This window comes from Amblyraja radiata, chromosome 3, assembly GCF_010909765.2.
Source record: "Amblyraja radiata isolate CabotCenter1 chromosome 3, sAmbRad1.1.pri, whole genome shotgun sequence".
Classification (NCBI taxonomy): domain Eukaryota; kingdom Metazoa; phylum Chordata; class Chondrichthyes; order Rajiformes; family Rajidae; genus Amblyraja; species Amblyraja radiata.
Genome location: NC_045958.1, coordinates 52,533,029 through 52,557,646, shown reverse-complemented (window position 1 = coordinate 52,557,646; position 24,618 = coordinate 52,533,029). Strand labels below are relative to the sequence as shown.

Sequence of the window (24,618 nt, the reverse complement as noted above, 5' to 3'; positions counted from 1 at the left end):
GGCTGGTAGTGACTGCGTCAGCACAGCCGTCTGGAGAGCGTGACGTAATTTGAATACCCAGTGGAAAGTTGTTTAGTACATAATACTGTATTTTCTTTCGAATTATGGTGTAATTCAGAAAATTGGTAGCGTTGGGTTATGTTTTCATCCCCCCCGCCATGTTTGCTCTGTGCTCAGTACAAATGGTATTGGTTTCAATCGCTGTATTGCGGATGGTACCCCGCACTGAGGAAATGGCTAAACACTTATTAATTAAGTGACTTTTGCGTGTTCTCTTGGGGGTGTGGGATGGGGGTTTGAAATGACGAGAACTTGACACGTTGTGAGTGAAGCTGGAACAAAAAATAAATAAACCAGTAAAATAATCGGAGCCGACTCGACTCAGCGTATAAGCAAAATACTGAATATTGTTCTTTGACTCCTGACCTTGCATTAACATTGACCCTTGCGCCGTGAACTCAATTATCGGTGCAGCTGCCCATTGAACAGAATGTTTTAAACTCTATAAAAGAGTGTCAAGTGTCTGAATGTTCCCAATTTTTAATGAATCATCATCAGTATCAAACGTCGCAGATCTGCCTACCGCAATATGTCATCTACATGTATACAGGCAAATGACTCCATAGAGATAACTTATTCTCTAGGGACTTTCTGATTTCAAACTCCATCACAAAATGCACCTACATTCCACCATCAAAAGCATGTACAATCAAGATATTCGTGATAGTTGATTTGTATACTACAGTACTGCACGTACGAGGTCAGGACGTCAGCGTGCGACCACAATATGTCACGCCGGAGGCGCGCAAAGATATTGTGCACTACAAAATCCTGGATCACAACTCCATACCCCTCCGCGCTTCTCCAGGCGACCGTCCCGCGCTGCCCACACGCTACCCGTGCGTCTCAACTCGACGACGAGGTCACATAAATGGCACGCAAATGAGAGCCAAGTGGGACAGTCCCTTTAGACGTGCGGTTGCCAAAGAAAATAGCCTGCTCTTTTGTTGAGATTATATATTAGCAAGATCTTGAATGGATAACAGGCATTACAGCACAGATTCAAATGAGAACTGTTGTTGGTGTACTAATATACGCTTGCTTTCTTTCAGGAAATGGCGTTTGTGTGTTTAAATGCTCCATCAACCGGGAGACGGAAAGCTGCCGGGTGGGGAAACAGGCCTTCCTCATTACCGTGGGATGCAACAGTGTGTTACTTCAGTTTAACTCGCTTAATGGTGAGTATGTGATGCAGAGCTTGTGTGGTCCAGTCCAACAGAGGTTGACTTTGGACATCTTCCTTGTAATGCCTGGGTATTTTGCAATAACCTGAACCAATATATCGTCCAATTGGATATTTTACATGAATTGCTTCGTGCCTTTTTGGTTCATCATGCAGGATTTGCTGCGAAATCCTCAATTTGGATTCAAGCGAGTATCTTCTGTCTCGGTGTCTTGAGGGTTGTACTAATTTAGGGAATCATGGCACCCAGAGCAATTTATCACTGAAAAGCTGAACAATACAGACTCTTAAGTGCTGTTCTTTGATGGTTCCCTCCTCAATATAAATGGACAAATATCTAAAGACATAGAATCTCATCAGCTTCATGGTGGAAGAGGAAAATGCTCTTTCATAACAAAGGCATGGGATGATGCGCAGGGTTGGCCCACTATTCCAGTGTCACTGAAATCTAGATCTCAGTTCCACACAGACACATTACCAAGAACTATTGTTTGCAATTCCCCCTCCTGTGTGTCGCCCATCCTCCAATGTAGACTCCTTGGGAGAATCTATGTACTCCAGTCTTTTTTTCTAGCCACATCCCTTAGATATTGCATCGTTTCTTATCAAATATTTCATTAGTTTGCTCCCAAAGTAGTCAAAATCTTTGCCCCTATTGTGGTGATATCCCATGCTATAATGGCTGTTATTTTTTTTCATTTTATTGACAATCAAAAGTAACTTCATACTATAAAAAAAATCACAGTTGGGTATAATGAAAATTGGCAATATTTCATTAGAATTTGCTGAAATAAATTTTGGTTAAGTAGGTGGATATGTTAATATAGTCCTGTTAAAACTTGGCTTTGATATGACTTTTCTGGGCATTGTGAGAGTAGTGTTTTTCTCACATTTATTTTATCATTTGTTTTTTACTTCTTGCATTAGACAATAGACAATAGGTGCAGGAGCAGGCCATTTGGCCCTTCGAGCCAGCACCGCCATTCAATGTGATCATGGCTGATCATCCCCAATCAGTACCCCGTTCCTGCCTTCTCCCCATATACAAACAAAGGATACAAAGGACATTTATTATCACATACACCAATTGGTGTAGTGAAATTTGACTTGCCATTGCAGCACACAAATAAAGATAAGACACAACATTAAAGAATTTAACAATAAACATAAAAACATCCCCCCACAATGGTTCCCACTGTGAGGGAAGGCACAAAGTCCAGTCCCCATCCCCTTGTCCACCCATAGTCGGGCCTATTGAGGTCTCCGCAGTCGCCGCTAGGGCGGCCCGATGTTTCAGGCCCTTCTCGCCGGATGATGGTGCTCCGGCGTCGGGAGAACCCTCTCAGCGGCATGGGAAACCTGGAACAGCCGCTTCCTTACTGGAGACCGCGGCTTCCGAAGCCAACAGGCCGCGCTGGATGGAGCTCCACCACTGGCGATCTCGCCGAGAGATCCCAGGCTCCCGATGTTAAAGTCAGCGCCGCGGCTGGCCGCTCCACAGTCCCGCAGCTCCGCGATGTTCACCTGCGATCTCAGCATTCCGGAGCTCCAGCGCGGCGACCCGGGCAAGGCATCGCCCGCTCCGCGATAGCGCTCCAGCGCTGTGCCACCACCGAAACCGTGGTTCTGGCAGGTCCCCTCAGGAAACGCCGCTCCAGACCCGTTGGTAGGCTGCGAGGACGGGTCGAACATGCTGCCCGGAGAAAAGCCGCCTCTCCGACCAGGTAGGGACCAGGAAAAGCAGTTTCCCCCTACCCCCCACATAAAAAAGAATAGACCTCCAAACAGCCATGATCATATTGAATGGCGGTGCAGGCGCGAAGGGCCGAATGGCCTACTCCTGCACCTAATTTCTATGTTTCTATGTTTCTAAAACACTTTTTAACGCACTAAAAATAAAAGAAAGAAGTGAAAAGGCAGACAGCTGCAGGCTGGGCAGCCATACCCAACTGGACGGTGCCCCCTAATATCCCCTGGCTCCGCTATTTTTAAGACCCCTATCTAGCTCTCTCTTGAAAGCATCCAGAGAACCTGCCTCCATCGCCCACTGAGGCAGAGAATTCCACAGACTCACCACCGTGAGAAAAAGTGTTTCCTTGTCTCTGTTGTAAATGGCTTACTCATTCTTAAACTGTGACCCCTGGTTCTGGACTCCCCCAACATCGGGAACATGTTTCCTGCCTCTAGTGTGTCCAAGCCCTTAACAATCTTATATGTTTCAATTAGATACCCTCTCATCCTTCTAAACTCCAGTGTACAAGCACAGCTGCTCCATTCTCTCAGCATATGACAGTCCCACCATCCCGGGAATTAACCTTGTAAACCTATGCTGCACTCCCTCAATAGCAAGAATGTCCTTCCTCAAATTAGGGGACCAAAACTGCACGCAATACTCCAGGTGCGGTCTCACTAGGGCTCTGTACAACTGCAGAAGGAAGCATTGAAAGCTATTTCTGCAAATAAAACAAATGTCACAACTTATGTCCCAGTAATATTTATACAATTTTTATTTAATCTTCTGAAAGTTTACTTTGAAGAAAGATAAATTTCAGTCTGCTTTATTTAGATTTGTCTCTGTTCGTTTCCCCCTTTGGGATTAGTCTGTTTTAGTTTATTGTCACATGTACTGAGGTATAGTGAAAAGCTAAAGGATTGACAGGCAGTGCTTCAATTCACAAGGCTCCGTTTAGTTGTTCAGAGATGTCCATCGGCTTGTTCTTTCTCAGGTCAGCCGCTAAAAATAGTTGTTGTGTACAAATGGAAATTAATCACCTTGCAAACAAGCAGTAATTCCTGGGAGATGTTTGGACCTCTGGTCCAAAGTCTCACCATTACACCATCCTCTCCTGTTGCCTGAAGCCTGTTATGGACTCATTGATAGATTGATTTTTATAATTAGCCAACAACTCCATTGATACGTCATGTGGCCAGCAGACAGAAAGTAAACTAGATTAGTCATCAGTTGTCTTTACCGTTGCAGTTTCAATGTTCCTAAATTAACAAATGGCTGAACTGATTTGTAGAGCGGCAGGGAAGAAGTAAGAGCATGAACTGAATAGATTATTTGTAGAGTGTGAACAGGGAACTGTAGGGTCAAATGGCCTCTTTGTGCTATAGTGATTTCATGATCACATTAGCAAAATAGTACTAGTGTATAATTTCCTGGCCGTGTGCAGTACTTTCAATGTGCTGGTCTATGGAGTGGCGCATGTTATCAGATGATAATGCATCATGCACCAGTAACCATGTACAATGATGGGGTCGGCAGACTGTGCCCCTAAGCCAAGGCTTTGAGATGATGCTGGGGAACATGTCCTTATGCCTTCAGCCATGGGAGTGCAGCGTAGGTTCACCAGGTTAATTCCTGAGATGGCGGGGCTGATATATGATGAAAGAATGGGTCGACTGAGCTTATAATCACTGGAATTTAAAAGGATGAGAGAGGATCTTATAGAAACATAAAATTCTTGAGGGATTGGACAGGCTAGATGCGGGAAAAATGTTCCCGATGTTGGGGGAGTCCAGAACCAGGGGTCACAGTTTAAAAATAAAGGGTAGGCCATTTGGGATTGAGATGAGGAAAAACATTTTCAGCCAGAGAGTTATGAATCTGTGGCATTCTTTGCCACCGAAGGCATTGGAGGCCAACTCACTGGATGTATTCAAGAGAATTAGATTAGGGCTAACTGAATCAAGAGATGTGGGGAGAAAACAGGAACAGGGTACTGATTCTGGATAGACACAAAAAGCTGGAGTAACTCAGCGAGACAGGCAGCATCTCTGGAGAGAAGGAACAGGTTGAGACCTTTCTTCAGACTGGTTAGGGATAAGGAAAACGAGAGATGTAGATGGTGATGTAGAGAGATAAAGAACCATGAATGAAAGATATGGAAAAAAGTAACAATGATAAAGCTGTTTGTAGGGTGAAACCACTCGGGTGTGGGAGGGATAGAGAGAGAGGGAATGCCAGGGCTACCTGAAGTGAGATAAATCATATTCATACCACTGGGCTGTAAGCTGCTCAAGCGAAATATGATATGCTGTTCCTCCAATTTGCATTTAACCTCACTCTGACAATGGAGGCGACCTAGGACAGAAAGGTCTGTGTAAGAATGGGAAGGAGAATTAAAGTGTCCAGGAACCGGGACATCATGTTGGTTCACGCTCGCCGATGTATAAGAGTCCACATCTTGAACAACGGATACAGTAGATGATTCTGAATGATCAGCCATGATCATATTGAATGGCAGTGCTGGCTTGAAGGACTGAATGGCCTACTCAGGCAATTATTATCTATGTTTCTATTATCTTAAAACCCTTGTTGGTCAGTAATTTAAAAAATCAGCCGACTTAAATGCCAAGTAGAGCCCCAGGTGAATCCTAGGGGAAGGTGTCAAATGATGGGGAACAAAATGTAGGTCTGGAATAGGCTGCATTGTTGAGATAAACCAGTTTATTCCCTGCAGAAATAAAAGCAAAATGCAGAAAATATTCAACAGGTCAGGCAGCATCTGTGGAGAGAGAAACAGTTAACTTTGGAGTTGATGAAATGCATTGTCCGGAAACATTAATTTTGTTTCTCTCTCATGTGGTGCTGTCTATTCTGAGTGTTTCCAGTTTTTTATTTCAGATTTCCAATATCTGTAATAAAAATTGAAAATACTGGAAAAGAATAAACAAAGGATTTTAGTTGTCTTTATTTCTTGGTTTATCTGCTGACTTCTTTGAAAATATCACTGGTGGTCCTTCAGTGCAGATAAAAATCAGAGATACTGTTGAATTGAATACATTTTATTAGCCAAGTATGTATACATACAAGGAATTTGCCTTGGTGCTTTGCTCGCAAGTAACAACAGTAGACAATTTAAAATAAAACATTGTAATTTAAACATATGGAATGAAATAAAATACCAGAGTAAAGGAGGCTACAGACTTTTGGCTGTTGAGTAGAGCTACTGCTCATGGAAAAAAAGCTGTTTTTATATCTATGTCCGTGGTGGCTTTGGCAGTCCGGAGACACCTTCCAAGGGGAAGTGCCTCAAAGAGTTTGTGGCTAAGGTGAGAGGGGTCAGAGATGATCTTACCCGTTCGCTTCCTGGCCCTTGCAGTGTACAGTTCGTCGATGGGGGGAAGGTTGCAGCCAACAACCTTCTCGGCTGATCGAACGATGCGCTGCAGCCTCCGGATGTCATGCTTGGTGGCTGAGCCAAACCAGACCATGATGGAGAAGGTGAGGACAGACTCTATGATGGCAGTTGGAAAGTATTAACCTTAAATAGTGGAACATTGGAACTAAGTTCAAAATCATCTAGCTGAGAATATTTGCTTCCGTCTGGTGGTTGAATGGATTTTTTACTGTTTAGTTGATCCTTTTGGATTCTTTAGTTTTTTTTTAAATTATTTGGATTTCCCCATGCAGGTTTGTTTCCTTGATCAAATAAACCCGGATAAGTCAAAGAGCTGCCTTCCATCATCTTTAGTTTAGTGATACAGCATGGAAACAGGATCCACAGCCCACTAAGTCCGTCAATCACCTGGTAACACTAGTTCTATGTTAACTTGCTTTCTCATCCACTCACTACACACTAGGAGAGGAAGTTAGACACCAATTAACCAATAAACCCACACACCTTTTGGATGTGGAAGGAAACCCAAGCACCTGGAGGAAATCCATGTGGGCACAGAGAGAACATGCAAACTCCACACAGACAGTGCCCTAGGTCAGGATCAAACCTGGGCTTCTGCCGTTGAGGAAGCAGCTGCACCACTGTGCTTCCCTAGTTCTTATACCATTGTTTTGGATGGGAAATTGAGTAAATTCATAAGAATGGAATCTGAAGTACTGCAAAGTGCAATTATGGAGGTTAAAGTCTAAAGGAAGTGGAGTTAAGAGTATGTGGCAGCAGCACCTATGGAGAGGGGATGTGACGGGTTCAGGATTCTGAAATCAGTGGAGAAGAAACTGTGCTTAGGTCTGGAGCTTTCAAGCACCTGTGTCTTCTCCCAGAATGCAGAAGAAAGAAAAGGGAGTGGCTGGGTGGCTGGGATACTCGAAGAGATTTCCAGCCTTCCTGATGCAATGCTCTGTGAAGATCGATTGGATGGAAGGAAGTGACAAGCCTGTAATGGACTGGGTTGTGATTACCACTCTGCAGATTCAGACGATCAAGAGCAGTGCAGTTCCCACACCAAGGCGAGATGCAAAATCTTACGAATACTTTCAATAGCGCATCTGCAGATGTTGGAGAGAATCCTCATTGACATGCTGTATCTTCTTGGATGCCTAAGAAAGCTGATGTGCTTTCTTAATCATGCATCAGTGTAAATGGACCAGGTGATATGATTGTTTAGGAAATTGAAGCTGTCGACCATTTGTACAGTAACTCCGTCGATGAGGACATTAGACTTTGTCTATGGAACTGATGCACTACAATGTGTTACAATGCTAAGAACTATATTCTCCACTCTGTATCTTCCCCTTTATTTTATCTTTTGTACACAAGTTTGATTTGATTATATTTATGTTTTGTTTGGATAGCATGCAGAACAAAGCTTTTCACTGTACCTCTGTACATGTGAGAATGATAAAACTAAATCCTGGGAGTATCAACATGTCTTCCGTTTTGCTGACTTTAAAAGCTAGGTGGTTGTTCTGATACCGTGACACAAGATTCTTGATCCCTTTCCTATACTCGCACAAGGTTCCCAATCTCTTAATATGCAAGTTAAGTATTGTTATGATAGATCTGGTACGATTCCATTAACCCAAAAATATGTGCACCTACAGGTTTATGTGAATTAAAGGTCTTTGAATAATTGATGTTTAAATGTGCATTGTTTAATTTTGAAATTATGGGGCTGTATTCCCTTCCACAACCATCCATAATTTGATGGGATAGTGGAGCAGTATTACAGCCTTGGAACATGTAACTGTAACCAGCCTCTCATCCAAGCCAAACAGGCATGCAGCTCACTTGTAATTGAGTAGGCCTGAAAATTACGTCAAGCAGTCTGTGAATGCCATTCTGCCTCAGGTGATCTGTTGAATGCATTGGGCAGCAAGCTTTTGCCATTCTGTTCGGTTATGTGCGACGTCTTCCACCCTTGATAGGCTTGCGTCCCGGGCTTCCAAATCCTTCAGGAATGTTCGCCTCCATGTGAGTTTTGTTTGGCCTGTTTTCCTTCTTCCGTAAGGTTGCCATATCATTGCTATCTTGGGTGCACGATCTGGTGACATTCGGAGTACATGTCCTGCAAATTTCATCCTGCGTACCTCTATGTCCTGGCTGAGAGGCTTTGTTGCAGTTTCATGGTAGGCCGTTCCATTACAGTTACAACACTGCCATCTACCCAACCGTGCTTGAAATTTCCCCGGTTTGCCCTGTTTAATAAAGCAAGGTATATCTAAACTGCCCAGTTGGTCGACTCGCACTCAGCTGCCCAAATTTCTGAACCACATAGATTTCCAAACTGCACAAATGCCTGAAAATGCTAAAATTCCCTAATTTACGCTCTGTCATAAACTTCCCAAATTTCTCGGCAAAGCAGGGGAAATCTAAACTGCTCGATCAGTCCACTCTCGGTCATCAGCAGAGTGATTGAAGGCGGCATATGCTCACTTGTTGACTGATGCCCAGTTTCAGTTTCACCAGGATCACCTGATTCCAAATCTGATACGAACCTCTGTGCAAACGTGGGCTAAAGTACTGTATTCCCCCAGAGGTGAGATAGAGTGAGAGCCCTTAACATCATGGCAGCATTTCTCCGAGTGTGGCATCAAGGGGCCTTGCTGAAACTGACATTGGTGCATCAAGGGAAAAGCACTGCGGTGGCTGGAACCATACCATGTATGAGTGAAGATAATTGCAGGTAAATTACTCCAGCTCACTACAGGAGTTCCTCTGAAAGGTGTCCAAGACCCAATCAACTTCACTGGCTTCATCATGGACTTTCTTTTGATCACAAGATCAACGTTCAATTCCATCTGTGACTCCATAGCAAATAAAATAGTCCGAGCCTGCGTACAGGAAGACCCAAGAACAGGCAGACACTGTAGGGAGTGGGGGGGGGAGGAGAGGGAGAGGCCAAGTGTACTGAGCGATGGCATATTGCATATGGAGGCAGCGGCGATCGAACGGAGAGTGGGCAAAGCCACCGTCGACAGCAAGAAGCAGCAATTGGTGAGAGGGAAGGGAACCCCATAGTGACCGAACGCGTCTGTCAGTGGCAATGACCTGAGGAAAGCGCTGTACCCAGAGGTTACAACATGAGCCGCAACAACAGCTGTGTCACCAGACCAAGCGGTGGGGGAAGAAGGGCTCGCTAGTGCACCTTGCGAGTCAGGGGTGGGGTTGAAAGCCGGGGATCTAAGCGGCCGGTGAGACGGCACGAGCCAGGAGTGAATCGACAGGTCTGTCCACCATATCTGAAATCTGGGAAGAGAAACTTGATTTTTCGGTTAAATACTTCAGTTTAATAAGATTTCATCGAAATGAGGAAAAGTTAGAAATCAGACACCTGTTCAATCAAATAAGTTCATTTGATTTATTTGGTCAGAATTATTTATGCTGATGCTGATTTTAACTTTCAGGTTCCATCATTAGATCCACTCCTCTAGCAAGTCCAGATGAGACTTCTACTTGGCACCTGAATTATCCAATTTGTCTATTCATATTGACTATTTGCCCTTTCAGGCATCACATCAGCAGTATGAGTAAATCACTGCAAACTTCTGAGGGCCAACTAAGTAGTGTTTTTTTATTTGGGTCACATCACAATTGTCATAATGAGATTTCCCTGTGATTATGTAAATGTTAATGATGGTCCATGATTCAACCTGGATGTGAAAGGTTGCTAATGCCTGGGTCAGATTGTACCATGTAATGTCAGGAGAGTGTTTCAAAGAATATTGTGCATTAGCAGCTATGAATATTTTGCCCATCGGTTTTTTATAGAATGGTTTGAATTATTTGAAAGTAATGTTTATTTTATTTTTCAGAATTCTTTACGTTTCATAACTCCTTAAAGGCCTTCAAAAACTCCAATAAAGTTCCCTCAGCATTCAGTCGACGAACAGAAGATGCGTCTGCAGCACAGTACTTCCAGGTGAGACCTTTTCCAGGTTTGTCAGCTTGACCGATGCTCATTCCTCGTCATTGAGTGAACCGTTCAGTCAATCATTGAAGAAAACCATTGGGAAATATATGCCTAGAAATGAGCCATGTTTTGCCCTCAATAGATCAGGTGTCACCAAAGATTTGTAGCTTTTTCCCATTTAAAAGAAGCTGAAACCTAATATGTGACTGAGCCTTTGCCTTGCAGACATGGGGAAATAATTATTGAGGTGAAATCAAGGAGAGGGATAATGCTATCGCTGCTCATATGGAGGTCCACCAACACAAGGACCTCCAGTGATTGCTGCAATCTATGGTGGGCGGTAATAAGAGGTGAAAAGTTAAGTACACAGATGTTTTAAACTATAGCAACAATATTTTAAATTCATTAAAAATAAGTGAGATAAGGGCAAGAGGTGGTGGTGTTGATTTATAACAGACAAAAATTATATCAAGTTGGATATCAAGGATAATTCATTAATTTTGTATTAGAGGTTAAAACAGATTGTGGGGCAACCGTTATCATGTTTTTTGTCAATAGTTAATTAAAGGGTATTGATAATGATATCATGAATTACAGCAAATAATTCACAGCTCTCTTGAGGTGCGGTGCAACAGGAGATGCCTGTCCAATTTGCTGATAGGTAGTAGTTCGACTGAATGAGTCTATGACTCAATAACAGGGAATGGTTGCAAACAGTTCAAAGCGTATCAAGCATGCTCTTTTGCAACCGTTTTTTAATGTATAAATTATGCAAGTGTGTCCAGTTTCCAGGCGATAATACTTTGCATGCATACAATTAGTCCAATAACGTAAAAGAAATGTGAATGAGGCCAGATTGCGACCTCATAGGAATTTATAATTTGGGAGCAGGAGCAGGTCACATAGCCCCGCTGTGCCTTTCCTTTCTATCCACACCTTTGCTCATCCAGCTCATAAAGGACAATGGAAACAAAATCTTGGAATATTTGAGGAAGAGAATTTCAAAGACTTGCAAGAGAAAACACTTTGCTTCATCTCTGTTTTAAATGGGCAACTGTTTATTTGTAAACAATAATCATTAATTCTCGGTTCATCCTCTACAATGCACTGACACCAAATGCCATTCCACTGATTAAAATGGTTAGCAATCAGCACTGCTTTGCCAAGCACCTGTGCTTTGTCCACCATGGCCACCTGGAGCTCCCGAATGCTAACCATTTCAATTCCATTCCCCATTACCAAACTTAAGGAACCACACCTCATATTCCACCTTGGTAGTCTACAACTCGATGACACGAACATTGAATTCTCAAATCTCAGGTAACTTATCTCTATCCACACACACATGCCCTTCTTTCCCATTACAATTTTGCTCCAGCTCACCTATCTTAGAGTCATAGAGTGATACAGCATTGAAAAAGGCCCTTTGGCCCAACTTGCCCACACCGGCCAACATGTCCCAGCTACAATAGTCTCACCGGCCCGTGTTTGGTCTATATCCCTCCAAACCTGTCCTATCTGTGTACCTGTCTAACTGTTTCTTAAATGTTTGGATAGTCCCTGCCTCAACTACTTCCTCTGGCAGCGTGTTCTATACACCCACCAACCTTTGTGTGGAAAAAGTAATCCTCATTCCTAATAAATCTTTTTCCCTTCACCTTAAACCTATGTCCTCTGGTCCTCGATTCACCTACTCTGGGGAAGAAATTCTGTGCGTCTTCCCCTCCAACTCCATCTGCCATCACCCACTCTCTCCTGTCGGAGAAACTTCCCTAACTTCAAGTAACCCTTGCTTTCCCTCTCTCTCCAACCCTCCCCAGTTCTCCGACTACATTTTATCTCTGTTTACTTTGTTGTTACCTTCTCCCAGCTAACAATGATCTATTCTACATTTTCCTTAATCTCCATTCCCTTTGTCCTGTTTTCATACCTTATACTTCATTATCTCTCCCCTGACATCAGTCTGAAGAAGGGTCTCGACCCGAAACGTCACTTATTCCTTCTCTCCAGAGATACTCCAGCATTTTGAGTCTACCCACTCTCTCCTCCCATCGGATCCCTTCTCATTGTTGCCATCTCCCACCCTACCTCCTTTTGATTTCTGCCAATCCTTCCCACTTCACAAAACCACCTGAATATTCAATTGCAGCCTAAAGGGCCTGTCCCACCAGCATGCGACTGCATGCGCCGTGCGCGACCTAACGTGGTCGTTTGAGCCGTACAGCCTCGCGGGGCCGGTCCCACTTCGATCGCCGGAGCCGTATGGAGTTGTGCGGGGCTGGTCCGGACATCGCGCGGGGCTCTGAAAAACTGACACTGTCCAAAAATCCCGTGCGGCAACGGCCTGTCGGCCCGCAGCCGCATTGAGGCCGTACTCAGCGCCTCGACGGGCGTACACAGTGTCTCGACGCCATACGCAGCGTCTTGACGGCGTACGCCTAGCGTGTGGCGTTGCGTGATGACGTCACCGCCCGGCATGCCGTTGCGTGATGACGTAACCGCCCGACGCCGTGCAACGTCCAAATTCAGTCGGCCCGCCTCCTGCCCAGCTGATTGGTGAGTATGATGTCGGGACCAGCTCCAGACGGCTCCGTGGTTGGAAGTGGGACCGGCCCCGCGAGGCCATACGCCTCAAGCCACCACGTTTGGTCGCGCTCGCCGCATGCAGTCGCATGCTGGTGGGACAGGCCCTTCAGTCACATTGCAATGTCAATAGCTGTCAGTTCATACTCATTTATTTCTGTTTATGCCAAATAATTATGAATGCTGTATACTTTCAGGTAATGGGCCATTGGTTTTAGTAATTTTTTTAACTCTTTTCTGGTAACCTCTTACCTTTGCAGAACCTTGCTCCTCCCTGATGCATTCTGGTCATCCTTCCCTGCACTTTTCTCTTTGCCTTTTCACATTTCTCTTTGTTTGAAATGCTTTCTTCTATTTTTGGCTTTGCTTTTCTCTCTCTTAATGGAAAACAAGTGAAACCACAGATGCTGGAATATGTAAAAGAACAGGACGAGTCCCTGACCAAAAACATTAATGTGTTTCTCTTTCCACAAATGCCTCTTGACTGACTTTCAGCATTTCTGTTTTTATTTTAGCATTCCTCCCTACTGATTCTGCCCTTGGGTTCCCTTGGGAAGCATTGAGATTTGAGCAGGGAAGAGATACAGATCTAGATGACCAAAGCCGTTGTCCTCTTCATATAAAAAGAACCTTAAATCCAACTTGAGGCCATACATTTCAGCCACACAAATTTGACACACGAATTAGTTGTAAATTTATATCTTTATATACATTGTAACTTTACTTAATACCCAAGTACTCATGAGAAATGCTATAAATGTTCCTCAGGTTAGGCAGCATCTGGGGAGCAAGAAACAAAATGTTTATTCTGACGAAGAGTCTGAAATATTAACTTTCTTTTTGCACAGTTGCCTAGCTGACCCACTGAGTGTTTCCAATGTTTCCTGAGCCATATTACGTAATCTTGGTCTATAAAGTTTCAGCCATTGCAACAAATTTCTGGATGTGAATCCGATACCTAATTACGGCTAAATTACAATTATCTCCCTGGGGAAATTTATCCCTGATTCTCTTTCTGCCATCTTTAATGAAGGATAAAACGCTTGAGGGTTTGAGAGGAAAATTACAAATATTTATTTTAAATTCCACGGGGAGAGTGGAAATGGAAAGCAGCAAAATGTAAGCACTTGCTTTCCTGAAAGTAAAACCATTTAAATTGCCGTGATCAGTTGTGGGCATAACATGGAAGCCAATTTGAAAGATTGTTACTGGGAAAAGATCGCTGTGTTGAATGATTTGTAATGCCCGACCGATCCTCTTTCTCGTCGCACACAAAAAAAAGCAATTCTGTGGATAATAAACATCTTTCAATTCTCAGCAAAATTTCCATACAGATCAAGTGTTTAGCTGCGTGTAAGAAAAGAGCATTTTTGTTGTATGATGCACAGAGTTTGATCAATATCCTTGCCATCTTTATCCATGAACAGGCCGACACTAAGTGAAAACAAGTGATAGAAATGTAAAGTATCCATGTTACTCCACTGTTGCTCGGCGGCAACCTGATAGCTTCTAAAATTAGAACACTGGATTCATCAACTTGACTAAAATTATGTGCTTTTGTTTTTTATTCAGTTTTATAGCAGCTTATCACAACAGCAGAACATGATGCAGGATTATATAAGAACTGCCACTTATCAAAGGGCAATACTCCAGAATCACGTTGATTTTAAGGATAAGGTAAGTGTTCATAGGGTGGAGTTGGGCAGGACTTAACCTCTTCATTATTATGTGATAGCATTTAACCCCTCAGTTTTCTCAATCCTTAATTTACTTTCAAATTGTAATCGATTCCAATAGCAAATGAGCATAGTCTCCACTAAAAGTCGTTTTCTGCAAATTTGCTGCTTCAGAGAATTAAGTTTTTCATGTTAAACTCTTTAAGGGCCTGTCCCACTTTCACGACCTCTGCCGAGTTTGCCCTTGACTCATACTCGCAGCATGGTCGTAGCAGGCCGTGATGGCCGTGTCGTAGCAGGTCGTAGGTACTCGTGGCATCAAGTAGGTCAGGGCGTTTTTCTAGCATGATGAAAAATGTCTACGAGTAAAAAAGGTCGTGAATTAGGTCGTGAAAGTGGGACAGGCCCTTTATTATAAAACTCTTGTCGTCTAAAATGCAACAATTCGTAGCACTTAAAGAATGGCCACAAGCATTCGGGTTGACTGAGATCTTAATGTGCATTTGGATTTCCAAAAATTGAGACGTCTATACATCAATTTCATCATTAAAAGGCTGGAACAATAATTGTTTAGCGTAACCAACAAAAAAGGCAGGCTTAGCTGAGCTCCAGGTGAATGCCCATGGCTACACCTTTAATTTGAAAAGAGAGAAGTTATTGAGGGTGAGGTCAAGAGAGTTTTAGTAGAGGGAAACTGATTGGGCCGCCAATGGATCAGGTTTGCTCGAGGGATGATATGAGAAAAGAGGTGAAGTGCAAAGTTGGGGACGGTGATAATGAGAAACGCAAAATTAATTTTGTAGTGATGGAAATGAGAGCAACACTTTGATAATCAAGAAATTTTGGAGATTCTATTTTATCCAATAATCCAATCAAGAACTGGCCAACCATTCTCCATAAGGATTAATATGTTAAAAAAATGATGCCAATCTGTTACACAAAGTAACATAAAAATGTATCTCTCCATAATACCCATAACGTTATATACCATTTTACTCTGCTGCTGAAAATTGATTCTAGTGAGCAACATGAAATGGAAAATTAGGAATAGCAACACAGCTACCTGCATGTGGTATGTTTAATGCTTCTAAGCCAGATGAATTTGTAAGCATCCATTCCTTCATGTAAAGGTTTATTCATGCTAACTAATAATATTGGTAAAAGTACACAATTTTAATTGTATTTTTTAATTGCAAGTTATCTGACTAAGTCATTTGGTGGCACCATAACAAGTCTCCCCAACTGGAAGCTGCATTGGTGCAATTGCAATGTTTGGGGGGTGGTCTATCATAATTTATTGCAAAAACTCACAAAATAGAACGTCCACTAATTGGCTGGTCTCAATATTTGGGGTTGGAGGCCCACTGCCTGTCCCTGAAGGACCTGTTCACATTGCATTAACTTGTGTAAAGGGCGGTTGGAGCTTATTCTGCGCACAAGCATTTCCTGTGACTAAAGTTTAGCACAATTGGGATAAATATAGGTTTTGACTTTATTCTTGTTGTTTAAAGGTTGTTCTTGATGTTGGTTGTGGCTCTGGAATCCTTTCATTTTTTGCCGTTCAAGCAGGAGCACGGAAGGTCTATGCTGTGGAAGCCAGCACGATGTCAAAATATGCAGAGGTACTACACAGATACACTAAATGGATTACTTATTAACTAACACATGTACTCTTAACTTCTAATGATTTAACGGCTATTTTGTAATGGCCATTGAAAAACAGATTAACTTACAATGGATTTGTAGAAATTGTAAATTGAATTTTTCTACTGATTCCTTTGCACAGGCTAACTTGAAAATATGAATCAAGAGGTTATGAACTCAATGCCAAGTCTTGGCTTGAGCACAATTATTTTGGATAGGATATTAAACAATAGCACTGCCTTCCTGTTCAGGTAAATGTAAGGAAAATATTGGCAAAGCAGAACAAGGAATCTGGTTGGTTTCTTTCAATGAAGATACAATCACCTCTGAAGTGGTGCGATGCTGGTGCCAATTTTACATATATAAAACTAGTAATTTCATTTGAATAGCTAGATTTTTCTTAAATTTGTCAAAGATGACAAATGTGCCATATAAATGCACTTGAATAAGCATCAGTATAAAGGACCTTTTTCCTGTGCTGATGTGTTCTGTTTTGTTGCTTGCATATAAATGGAAAAGCTTGTCCAGAGTCAAGCGGAAATGCAGATAACCTGTACTTAATAAAAATGACTGATGAGCTCCTTGAGAAGGATCAGATGTGTATCTTCATATGTATTTGCAGCCACTACAGTAAACCGTCACTATAACGAACCACGCAGGGGGGGTGACACACGGTGTCCCATAGTTCGATCCTGGCCATAGGCGCTCCCTGCAGCAGCATGGTTTTTCCAAAGGGTGCCGGGTTTGCACCTGCGTTGCAGAGATGTGCAGGTTTGTAGTTTGGTAGGCTTCTGTGGGTGACCGGTGGAGCTGCTGCTCACAGCGCTGGGGACCCGGGTTCGATCCGGGCCTCGAGTGCTTCCTGTGGCCTCATGGGTACTGGTGCTATCCTTCACGCAGTTGTGTGTGGGGTGCAGCATCTGCGGGGCTGGGGGGCCCGCGCAATCACGGGGGGGACCCAGGATCAGACCCAGGCCCGGGTCTCTGTCGCTGCGGGGCAGCAGCTCGTGAAGGAAAGGTGAGCTGCAGGCCTGCATGTCTTTGTTATGGCAGGGCAAAGAGGGGGAAACCCGCGCTGTCACAATGTCTTTGTCTTTGCAATGAGAAACAAGTCCGTGAAACAACAAACTTGGTCTACAACAGATTTGGTCTGCTATAACCAAAATCCATTATAAAGAGGTCTATTACATAGAAACATAGAACATAGAAAATAGGTGCAGGAGTAGGCAATTCGGCCCTTCGAGCCGGCACCGCCATTCAATATGATCATGGCTGATCATCCAACTCAGTATCCTGTACCTAAAACAAGGGTTTACTGTATTGGAGAAGGAAATTTGATTAAAAATGTTTGACTCATCCACATGGTTCATCTGAAAGTTTCCTCTCTGCAGTGGGCAGGGGGAATCTTTACAAAATTTGTTTGGAGTGTTGTGGTTCCCCAAGGGTTATCATTTGTCATAGTTTGGCATTATATTTTGCTGTATTACAGCATTATTCAAGGAGAGGGCAGGAATGTCCATTGGATGAAATTGGAGTTCGCACTGGACATTGATATCAAAACTCAAAAAATAATCCATTGAAGTACACTGATTGAAGCTTTGCTGTGCATGTTACATTGTGTTGAAGCAATAGAAAAGATTAGTGAAGGGAATGCAGTACTTGTCATCCATATGTATTTTCAGAAAGAATATGAAAATCCTATGTAAAAAGCTGGTTAGCAAAATTTAAGAATCATGGAATGAAGAGATCATTGGCAGTGTGGATTGAAGAAAAAAAGCCCCAAGAACAGAAAGCAGTCTCATGACAGTTGGTTGTTTTTAAGACTGGAGCACATTGGGCAATGCTGGGATTACCGCCATTTAAAACAAAAACTGGGTGTTACAGCTAGTCCTTGAAAGAAGTCTGAGACTAATGCCCAGCTTCACTCTCGTGAACACATTTTGTTTCATAACTGTCCCCATAATGCAAAGTGAGTCAACCGGAGTGGATCAGTATTGGCTAAGCAGCTACTGTTCTTTAATTGTGTTCATGCCTCTGACCAAATGGCAAGTGCTGAAGAAGCTTAATGCTGTTGAAAGAGCCTGGAAATACTGAACAGGAAGGGAAGGACATAACGTCTAATGAATATGTTTTGGAATTGTCTGTTCTGTGACAGTCAGCCTTCAATTTCAGTCAATTGCATTTCTCTTAGATCATATCATATCCTGCTCTTTTCATTTCAATCATGTTTGCATCTATCTTGTGCATATTGTTTATAAATACTTGGGTTATTCTTTGTTTAGATGTCAGGGCTCATGGAAGACATTACCTCATTAAGATGGGATTACTAATTAGCCACAGGATAAAATAAATCAAATATGTTATGGGAAGATGATAGATGGCCGCAGATGGGTCAACAGGTAAAGTCAAAGCAGATAAAGAAAGAGCTGTTAGAGCATAGGCAATGTACAAGGAGGGCAATGAGAGTTGATGGTATCAAGTGGGTAGAAAGGATCTTGCTGCCAAAACAGTGCATGGTATAAATACTGTCATCAATGTCTTCAAGTCCCATTTTCCTCAGACGTTCTGCGACATGAAACCTGCCGTCAAATGTTTACTCCATTCCCTGTCATGTATCCCATTGTTTGGGATTTGAAGAGGAAGAGAAAAACAGGATTCTGTAGAGTACGACAACAATAGAAGATGAGAGAGAACTGGAATTTTTTCTTAAATAATCTCCAATTTTTTTAAATTCTAATACCACGTCCTTAACACCAAAGAAGTAAGATAAATGTATTACTAGTTTTCATATCATACAGAGGAAATGAATATTTTACAGTCTCCAGGTGTTGCCAGCCACTTGCTGCATCTAAATAGTAAGATTAAACGAGAACTTACCAGTTTGAAGTTTGATCTTGATTTTATGAGGAGTTACGATGAGCGATTACGTGAAGAAGGGCCGTCCGTCTGCGTGCGTGTCAATCTTCAAAGCTGTTAAATTACATAAAAAGAAGACCTGAGAATAGTAAGATTGAAGAAACTAGAACTTCCATGTAACCTTGATAGTATGAGGGTGGGAGCGGTGGGCACGTAATCGCTCATCGTAACTCCTCATAAAATCAAGATCAAACTTCAAACTGGTAAGTTCTCGTTTAATCTTACTATTTTACTTCGGAGTCACGTGAGTGACTACGTGAAGATTTCAAAGCTCTGTGATTTTACGCCGGTTACGAATCCAGGCGTCACACACTGAATGGATTGACCATGGATGCGTGTAATCATTAAAGCATTCAGACATTACGTAGTTAAGTAAGGACACTGATGCTTTAAATGAAAGAAAAGTTTTTAAAAACTAGTTTCCCCTCCCAACCTTGGGGTTAAACTAAGGGACAGAACTTAAAATGGTACGTGCAAACACCCCCAGTCCGGTAATAGGTTTGTTATAAAACCGGTGGACCGTTATTTCATTCGTCCATCCTGCAGCCACTAGGATGTTGTCAAGAGGCACGTCCATTGCTCTTGCTGCCGACGTAGATGCAGCCCTGGTGGAGTGAGATTTAACCATATGAACATTCACTCTGTTACCGCCATTAACCCCTTTGACCATCTGGAGATGGTTTGTGTTGACACCTTCTGGTCTGTTCTGAGCCTCTGGTTCTCCGTAACTCTCAGATAGTGGTGTTAGTATGTTACCACACACACAACCGTAGGTCCTCTGGATATGCCAAGAACTGGATCTCCATCCCTGGCATTCCTGGCCTGCTATGTTTATATCAGGTTCCTGATTACGAATGTTATGTTGTTCATATTGGTGGTCATGTGGTCCAACCGTAGCTTTTGCAGTGTCTGGACTCTTTGTCAGCATACCACCTTCAGGGTTAGTTATAGGCGGTCCCCACTGTCAAAGTAGGGTTAGTACCACGCTCACATCCCATGTGTCCGTGTACCTTGGTCTTAGAGGTATTAGATTGTAAATTCTCTTCATGAATTTTGTTGTAAAGGGGTGCATTCCTATCGACCCGTGCCCTACTTGCAGCATCAGATAGGAGGAAAGTGCGCCTCTGGCACTATTGATTGCACTATAACTTTGTTTATAGTTATAGTACAGAGTTGATAGGAAACTCCAAGACATCTGTTATCCGAACTGTGTTCTATTTGTTCGGACAGTCCTATGCCTTGAAATGGCCTCCTCAGAATCTGCAGACCAACAAGTTAATACGTTCGTGTAGTGGATGATTACTCCGTGTAACTGGGTTCACTAGGAGGTCCCTGCTCTTGGGTACAGCCATAACTGGCTGGACTATAATTCCCAAAATTTTTGGGGACCAGCCTTGAGTAGGCCAATCTGGCACTACCAATATGCCTGTGGCTTAATCTTGCTTGATTTTGGTCAAGCATCGGTTTGTGAGACAAATTTGCGGAAAGCATGCATAAACAATCCTCCCCAATTGAGGGAGAAAGCATCCACTGCCTTTGTTCCTGGATCCTGCTTGCAGGACACATATCTGGGTAACTGATGGTTTAGTCTAGATGCAAATAGATCAAAATCTGGTATGCCAAATTGTGTAGTTATTTCGTTAAATACTGCCTGATTCAACATCCATTCTGTTTTATTAAACATCCGTGATCCAGCATCTGTCACCGTGTTATATCTACCTCGTAGATTTCCCAAATATTCCTCTTGATACACCAGTGCCAAATGAGGTTCGACAATCTATCGTAAGATACAGATTTTACACCACCCTTGTTAGTGGATATGTGCCACCGCAGTGGTGTTATCAATCTGAATTTGAACAAGCACAGGTTGCATATTGCTACAGAACCCCTTGAGTCCAAATTGTGCCCCCAACAATTCTGGGTAATTGATTCCATGTGTTGGGGAATTACAGACTCCTGCTCATTCCATCGGCCCCCACAGCTCTAGACTCTAGAATTTTGGGAAGCTCTAGACGGCTCCCCATCCTTAGCCGCTAGCATAGGTCTGAAGAACCCTCGATGGCTTTCAAGCAAATTTACTTTGAGCTTTCTCACGTTCTTTATCCACCGTAGTTATTCAACAATGGCCTCTGCTGGCAATCCATAGTTTTGCCAATTTTGCCTGCATGGAATCTGAGTGTTCGTTCCTTTGCTCGCTGTAATTCTGGTAATGCAAAGGCCCGTACGTACTGCTGGAAATGCGGCTACTATTTGCCAATTACACTCGCTGTTTGCCTGATAGATGGCTAGTATTTGACTATCAGGTCATAGCAGGCTTGATTAATATAGTCGTTTGCCCCTAGGCAAAGTCACCAACATATTTACTGATTTTGATAGTAAATTCTAGGTAATCAATTACCCTTGTAGGTGTCAATTTTGATTTAACTGGATGGATAAGGGGTTGGACAGGCTAGATGCAGGAAGATTGCTCCCGATGTTGGGGAAGTCCAGGACAAGGGGTCACAGCTTAAGGATAAGGGGGAAATCCTTTAAAACCGAGATGAGAAGAACTTTTTTCACACAGAGAGTGGTGAATCTCTGGAACTCCCTGCCACAGAGGGTAGTCGAGGCCAGTTCATTGGCTATATTTAAGAGGGAGTTAGATGTGGCCCTTGTGGCTAAGGGGATCAGAGGGTATGGAGAGAAGGCAGGTACGGGATACTGAGTTGGATGATCAGCCATGATCATATTGAATGGCGGTGCAGGCTCGAAGGGCCGAATGGCCTACTCCTGCACCTAATTTCTATGTTTCTATGATGTAACCAATTCTATCAAACAGGGTTTTGGTTTGCTTTGACTGATGCTTCTGCCAATTCTTGGTGACTCCAAAATGAAATTGTCCAAATATGCCATTACTATGTGGTTCTGAGACCTTTGTAGACCCAGAATTGGTTTCCGTAGTTTTGTCAATAGTCTAGGAGCTGATGTCAACCCATTTGGCAGATCCATACCATCCAGTTAAACTTCAAATATCTCCTGTTCTTAGTGAATAGACACCGAATAGTATGCATCTTTGAGGTCGATGCATGCCATGTGACCATTTTATAGGAAGCTCCTATAAAACAGTAGTTAGACCGTAACAAAATTACTGTTTCTAAAAGTCTATACTGCACAAATGAGTTAAACCTGGATGAAGTGACATCCTCCATCTGTCACATGTCCTGAATGGCAATCCTGCCCAAAATTACTGGGCCTGCCTCGAAGACAATTCCAGTCCGAGTTCCAAGTCTGCTTGGAACCTGTGTATGTTGTGCAGTAAAATTATCACGTTATTATCTGGTTTTTTTAAAAACCAGTTCTGAAATTTCATGTTATTGTCATTTTGAACAAGAACACAAGAGTAAATTACCAACATGTAACTGCTCCACAATCCCTTGTTTCAGTAAACCCAGACCCACCTACCTCCATGGCTACCGGTGGTCTTGTGGTAAGCCCAAAGGCCCCTGATGCGGATTCCTTTTCTCTCCTTGATTGGGAGTAGGACTGGTAAGGAGTGTGGATTCCATGTTTCTCCCGACCTCTGCTTGGGTCTGGTCTGAAAACCTCATCATACTGAGCCTGCCTTGTAGGACAATTCTGGCCATTATTTTGAGTCTGCCTTGAAAGACGACTCTGATCGTATTTCCGTGCCCAGCTTTCAAGCTACCACCGGATTCAGTGAACCGATTTCCCCCTATGGAGGTGTGGGGTGTGTTGTCGCCTATGCGGATATTCTGCCAACTGCTGGCTCTTGAGGCCATATGCATGCTTCAGTATGTTCATACTTTAAATTCGAGATCAGTTACCTACTGATCATTCACACTCCCCTCTACTGAGAGTGAGGTTCGTAGGCAGCCCTGAAAACAGGTGCTGCCGCAGGCCCCTGAGGATACCTGTGCTGACATGGCCCTTCCAGTGGACCTAAATGAGATTCTAGCTTTGATCAGAGTGAAATGGACCATGAATGCTCCTCTCCTCAGAGCAGGAGACATTTGTGCAGCCCTGAAAACAGGTGCTGCTGCCTGCGGGTTCTCCATAATACCCGGGCTGTCAAGAGCTAGATTCCATCCAGGGAAGCACCCAGTGGAACCTGGATGATTGCAGAAGCACTTATTTTCTGTTTGTTTGTATGGAAGCTTATTATTCCTTTTATGTAAAGCATTTTGGTGTTGACTTAAACAGTGCAATATAAGTAAAACTTACTTACTTACTTCCTTTCTTCTGCTTGTCCCTGGGAAGGTTTCTTCCACTTGTAGTTCCCCCTCCAATGGGGAAGACATTGGGCTGTCCCATGTGCGAGGCTCCCGGCACTGCTGTAGGCCGTGCTGATACTGCTCCCTCCTTTGGAGCAGATCATTGTTGGAGCAACTTCTCCATAAGTTGCTCCATGTGGGAGAAGTCGTCCTCAGACGCTCTCCGTTGAGGGAGGGTATCCCTCTTCCCCGGACTCACTGAGTCAACGGGTTCGTTTAGACTTGCGGGTGGCATTACGTCCCGCAGGACAACCATGGAGCTCCTGCTCCCGCGCAAAGTCTCCTGACGATTCTGCTGTCGGCGCTAATGTCGGGAACAAGACCGTCGCCCGCTATTTGGAAAGCTGCGGTCTTCGGCTGCCGACATCCCCGCGGGCCGTCTCCTCGACATCTGGGCTCTGAAAAAAAAACTTCAAGCCCGAAAGAACGCAGGTAAGTGATTCAACTTTCCTTACCTGCTTATCCCGACGGCCTGGGATGACTCAGTGCCTGCCAGTCCGTCATGCGTGTTGCGTTCAGACGTAATGACGCGCACGCAGACGGACGGCCCTTCACGTCACTCTCGTGACTCCGAAGTAAAATCTAACCACTCTCTCCATACAGTATGTTAGAGGTTGCTGTATGTTACAGAGCAGCCTTTCCAATACTTGCACCGTAAAAGTGTAAACTACTCAGTTGTGATTTAATTTCACACAGTACATGGTTTTGGCCTGATAAATCAACGGAATTGAATTTTCTACACTCTCTCTGCCCACCAGAGTAATGACTTAATTCACTGGCTTTGTGAAGACCAGTTGTTGGGAAATGGCATAGCTTCATATAAACATTCATGAATGGATGATGATTTATCCTAAAGTACCTGAATGGAACCTGGATATTTCACAAACAGGGTTCTAGTAGAAAGGGTATTAATCAACTAATGCAAGTATGACATTTTTGTAATTTTATTGAACTATGGTCAATGTTGGGAGAAAATCAGTCCCATGTATGCTGCAAGTTAAAGTTGCATTCTTCAGTAACTTTTGTTTAGTGAAGAAGGGATTTGCTTTCCAGATTAGAGTTTGAAAATGCAGCAGTTTATCTTGGATTGCAAAGAAAACTTTCAAATTATTAATGTTGACTTTCAATTGGTAATCAGATGTCAGCGATGGCCTGAGCAAAATACAAACTGCGGAAGGAACTCAGCGGC

At 43.2% G+C, this 24,618-nt stretch overlaps 1 protein-coding gene across 1 annotated transcript in view; it reads left to right on the top strand.

Moving 5' to 3' along the window:
- The window catches only part of LOC116971019 (histone-arginine methyltransferase CARM1-like), a 74,447-nt gene that overhangs the window by 31,929 nt on the left and 17,900 nt on the right, over positions 1-24,618 (top strand). Inside the window, exons 2-5 of the mRNA XM_033017805.1 lie at positions 1,113-1,238; positions 10,242-10,348; positions 14,495-14,599; positions 16,110-16,220. Of these exons, the coding sequence (XP_032873696.1) occupies positions 1,113-1,238; positions 10,242-10,348; positions 14,495-14,599; positions 16,110-16,220 (449 nt within the window). The remainder of the gene's footprint in view (positions 1-1,112; positions 1,239-10,241; positions 10,349-14,494; positions 14,600-16,109; positions 16,221-24,618) is intronic.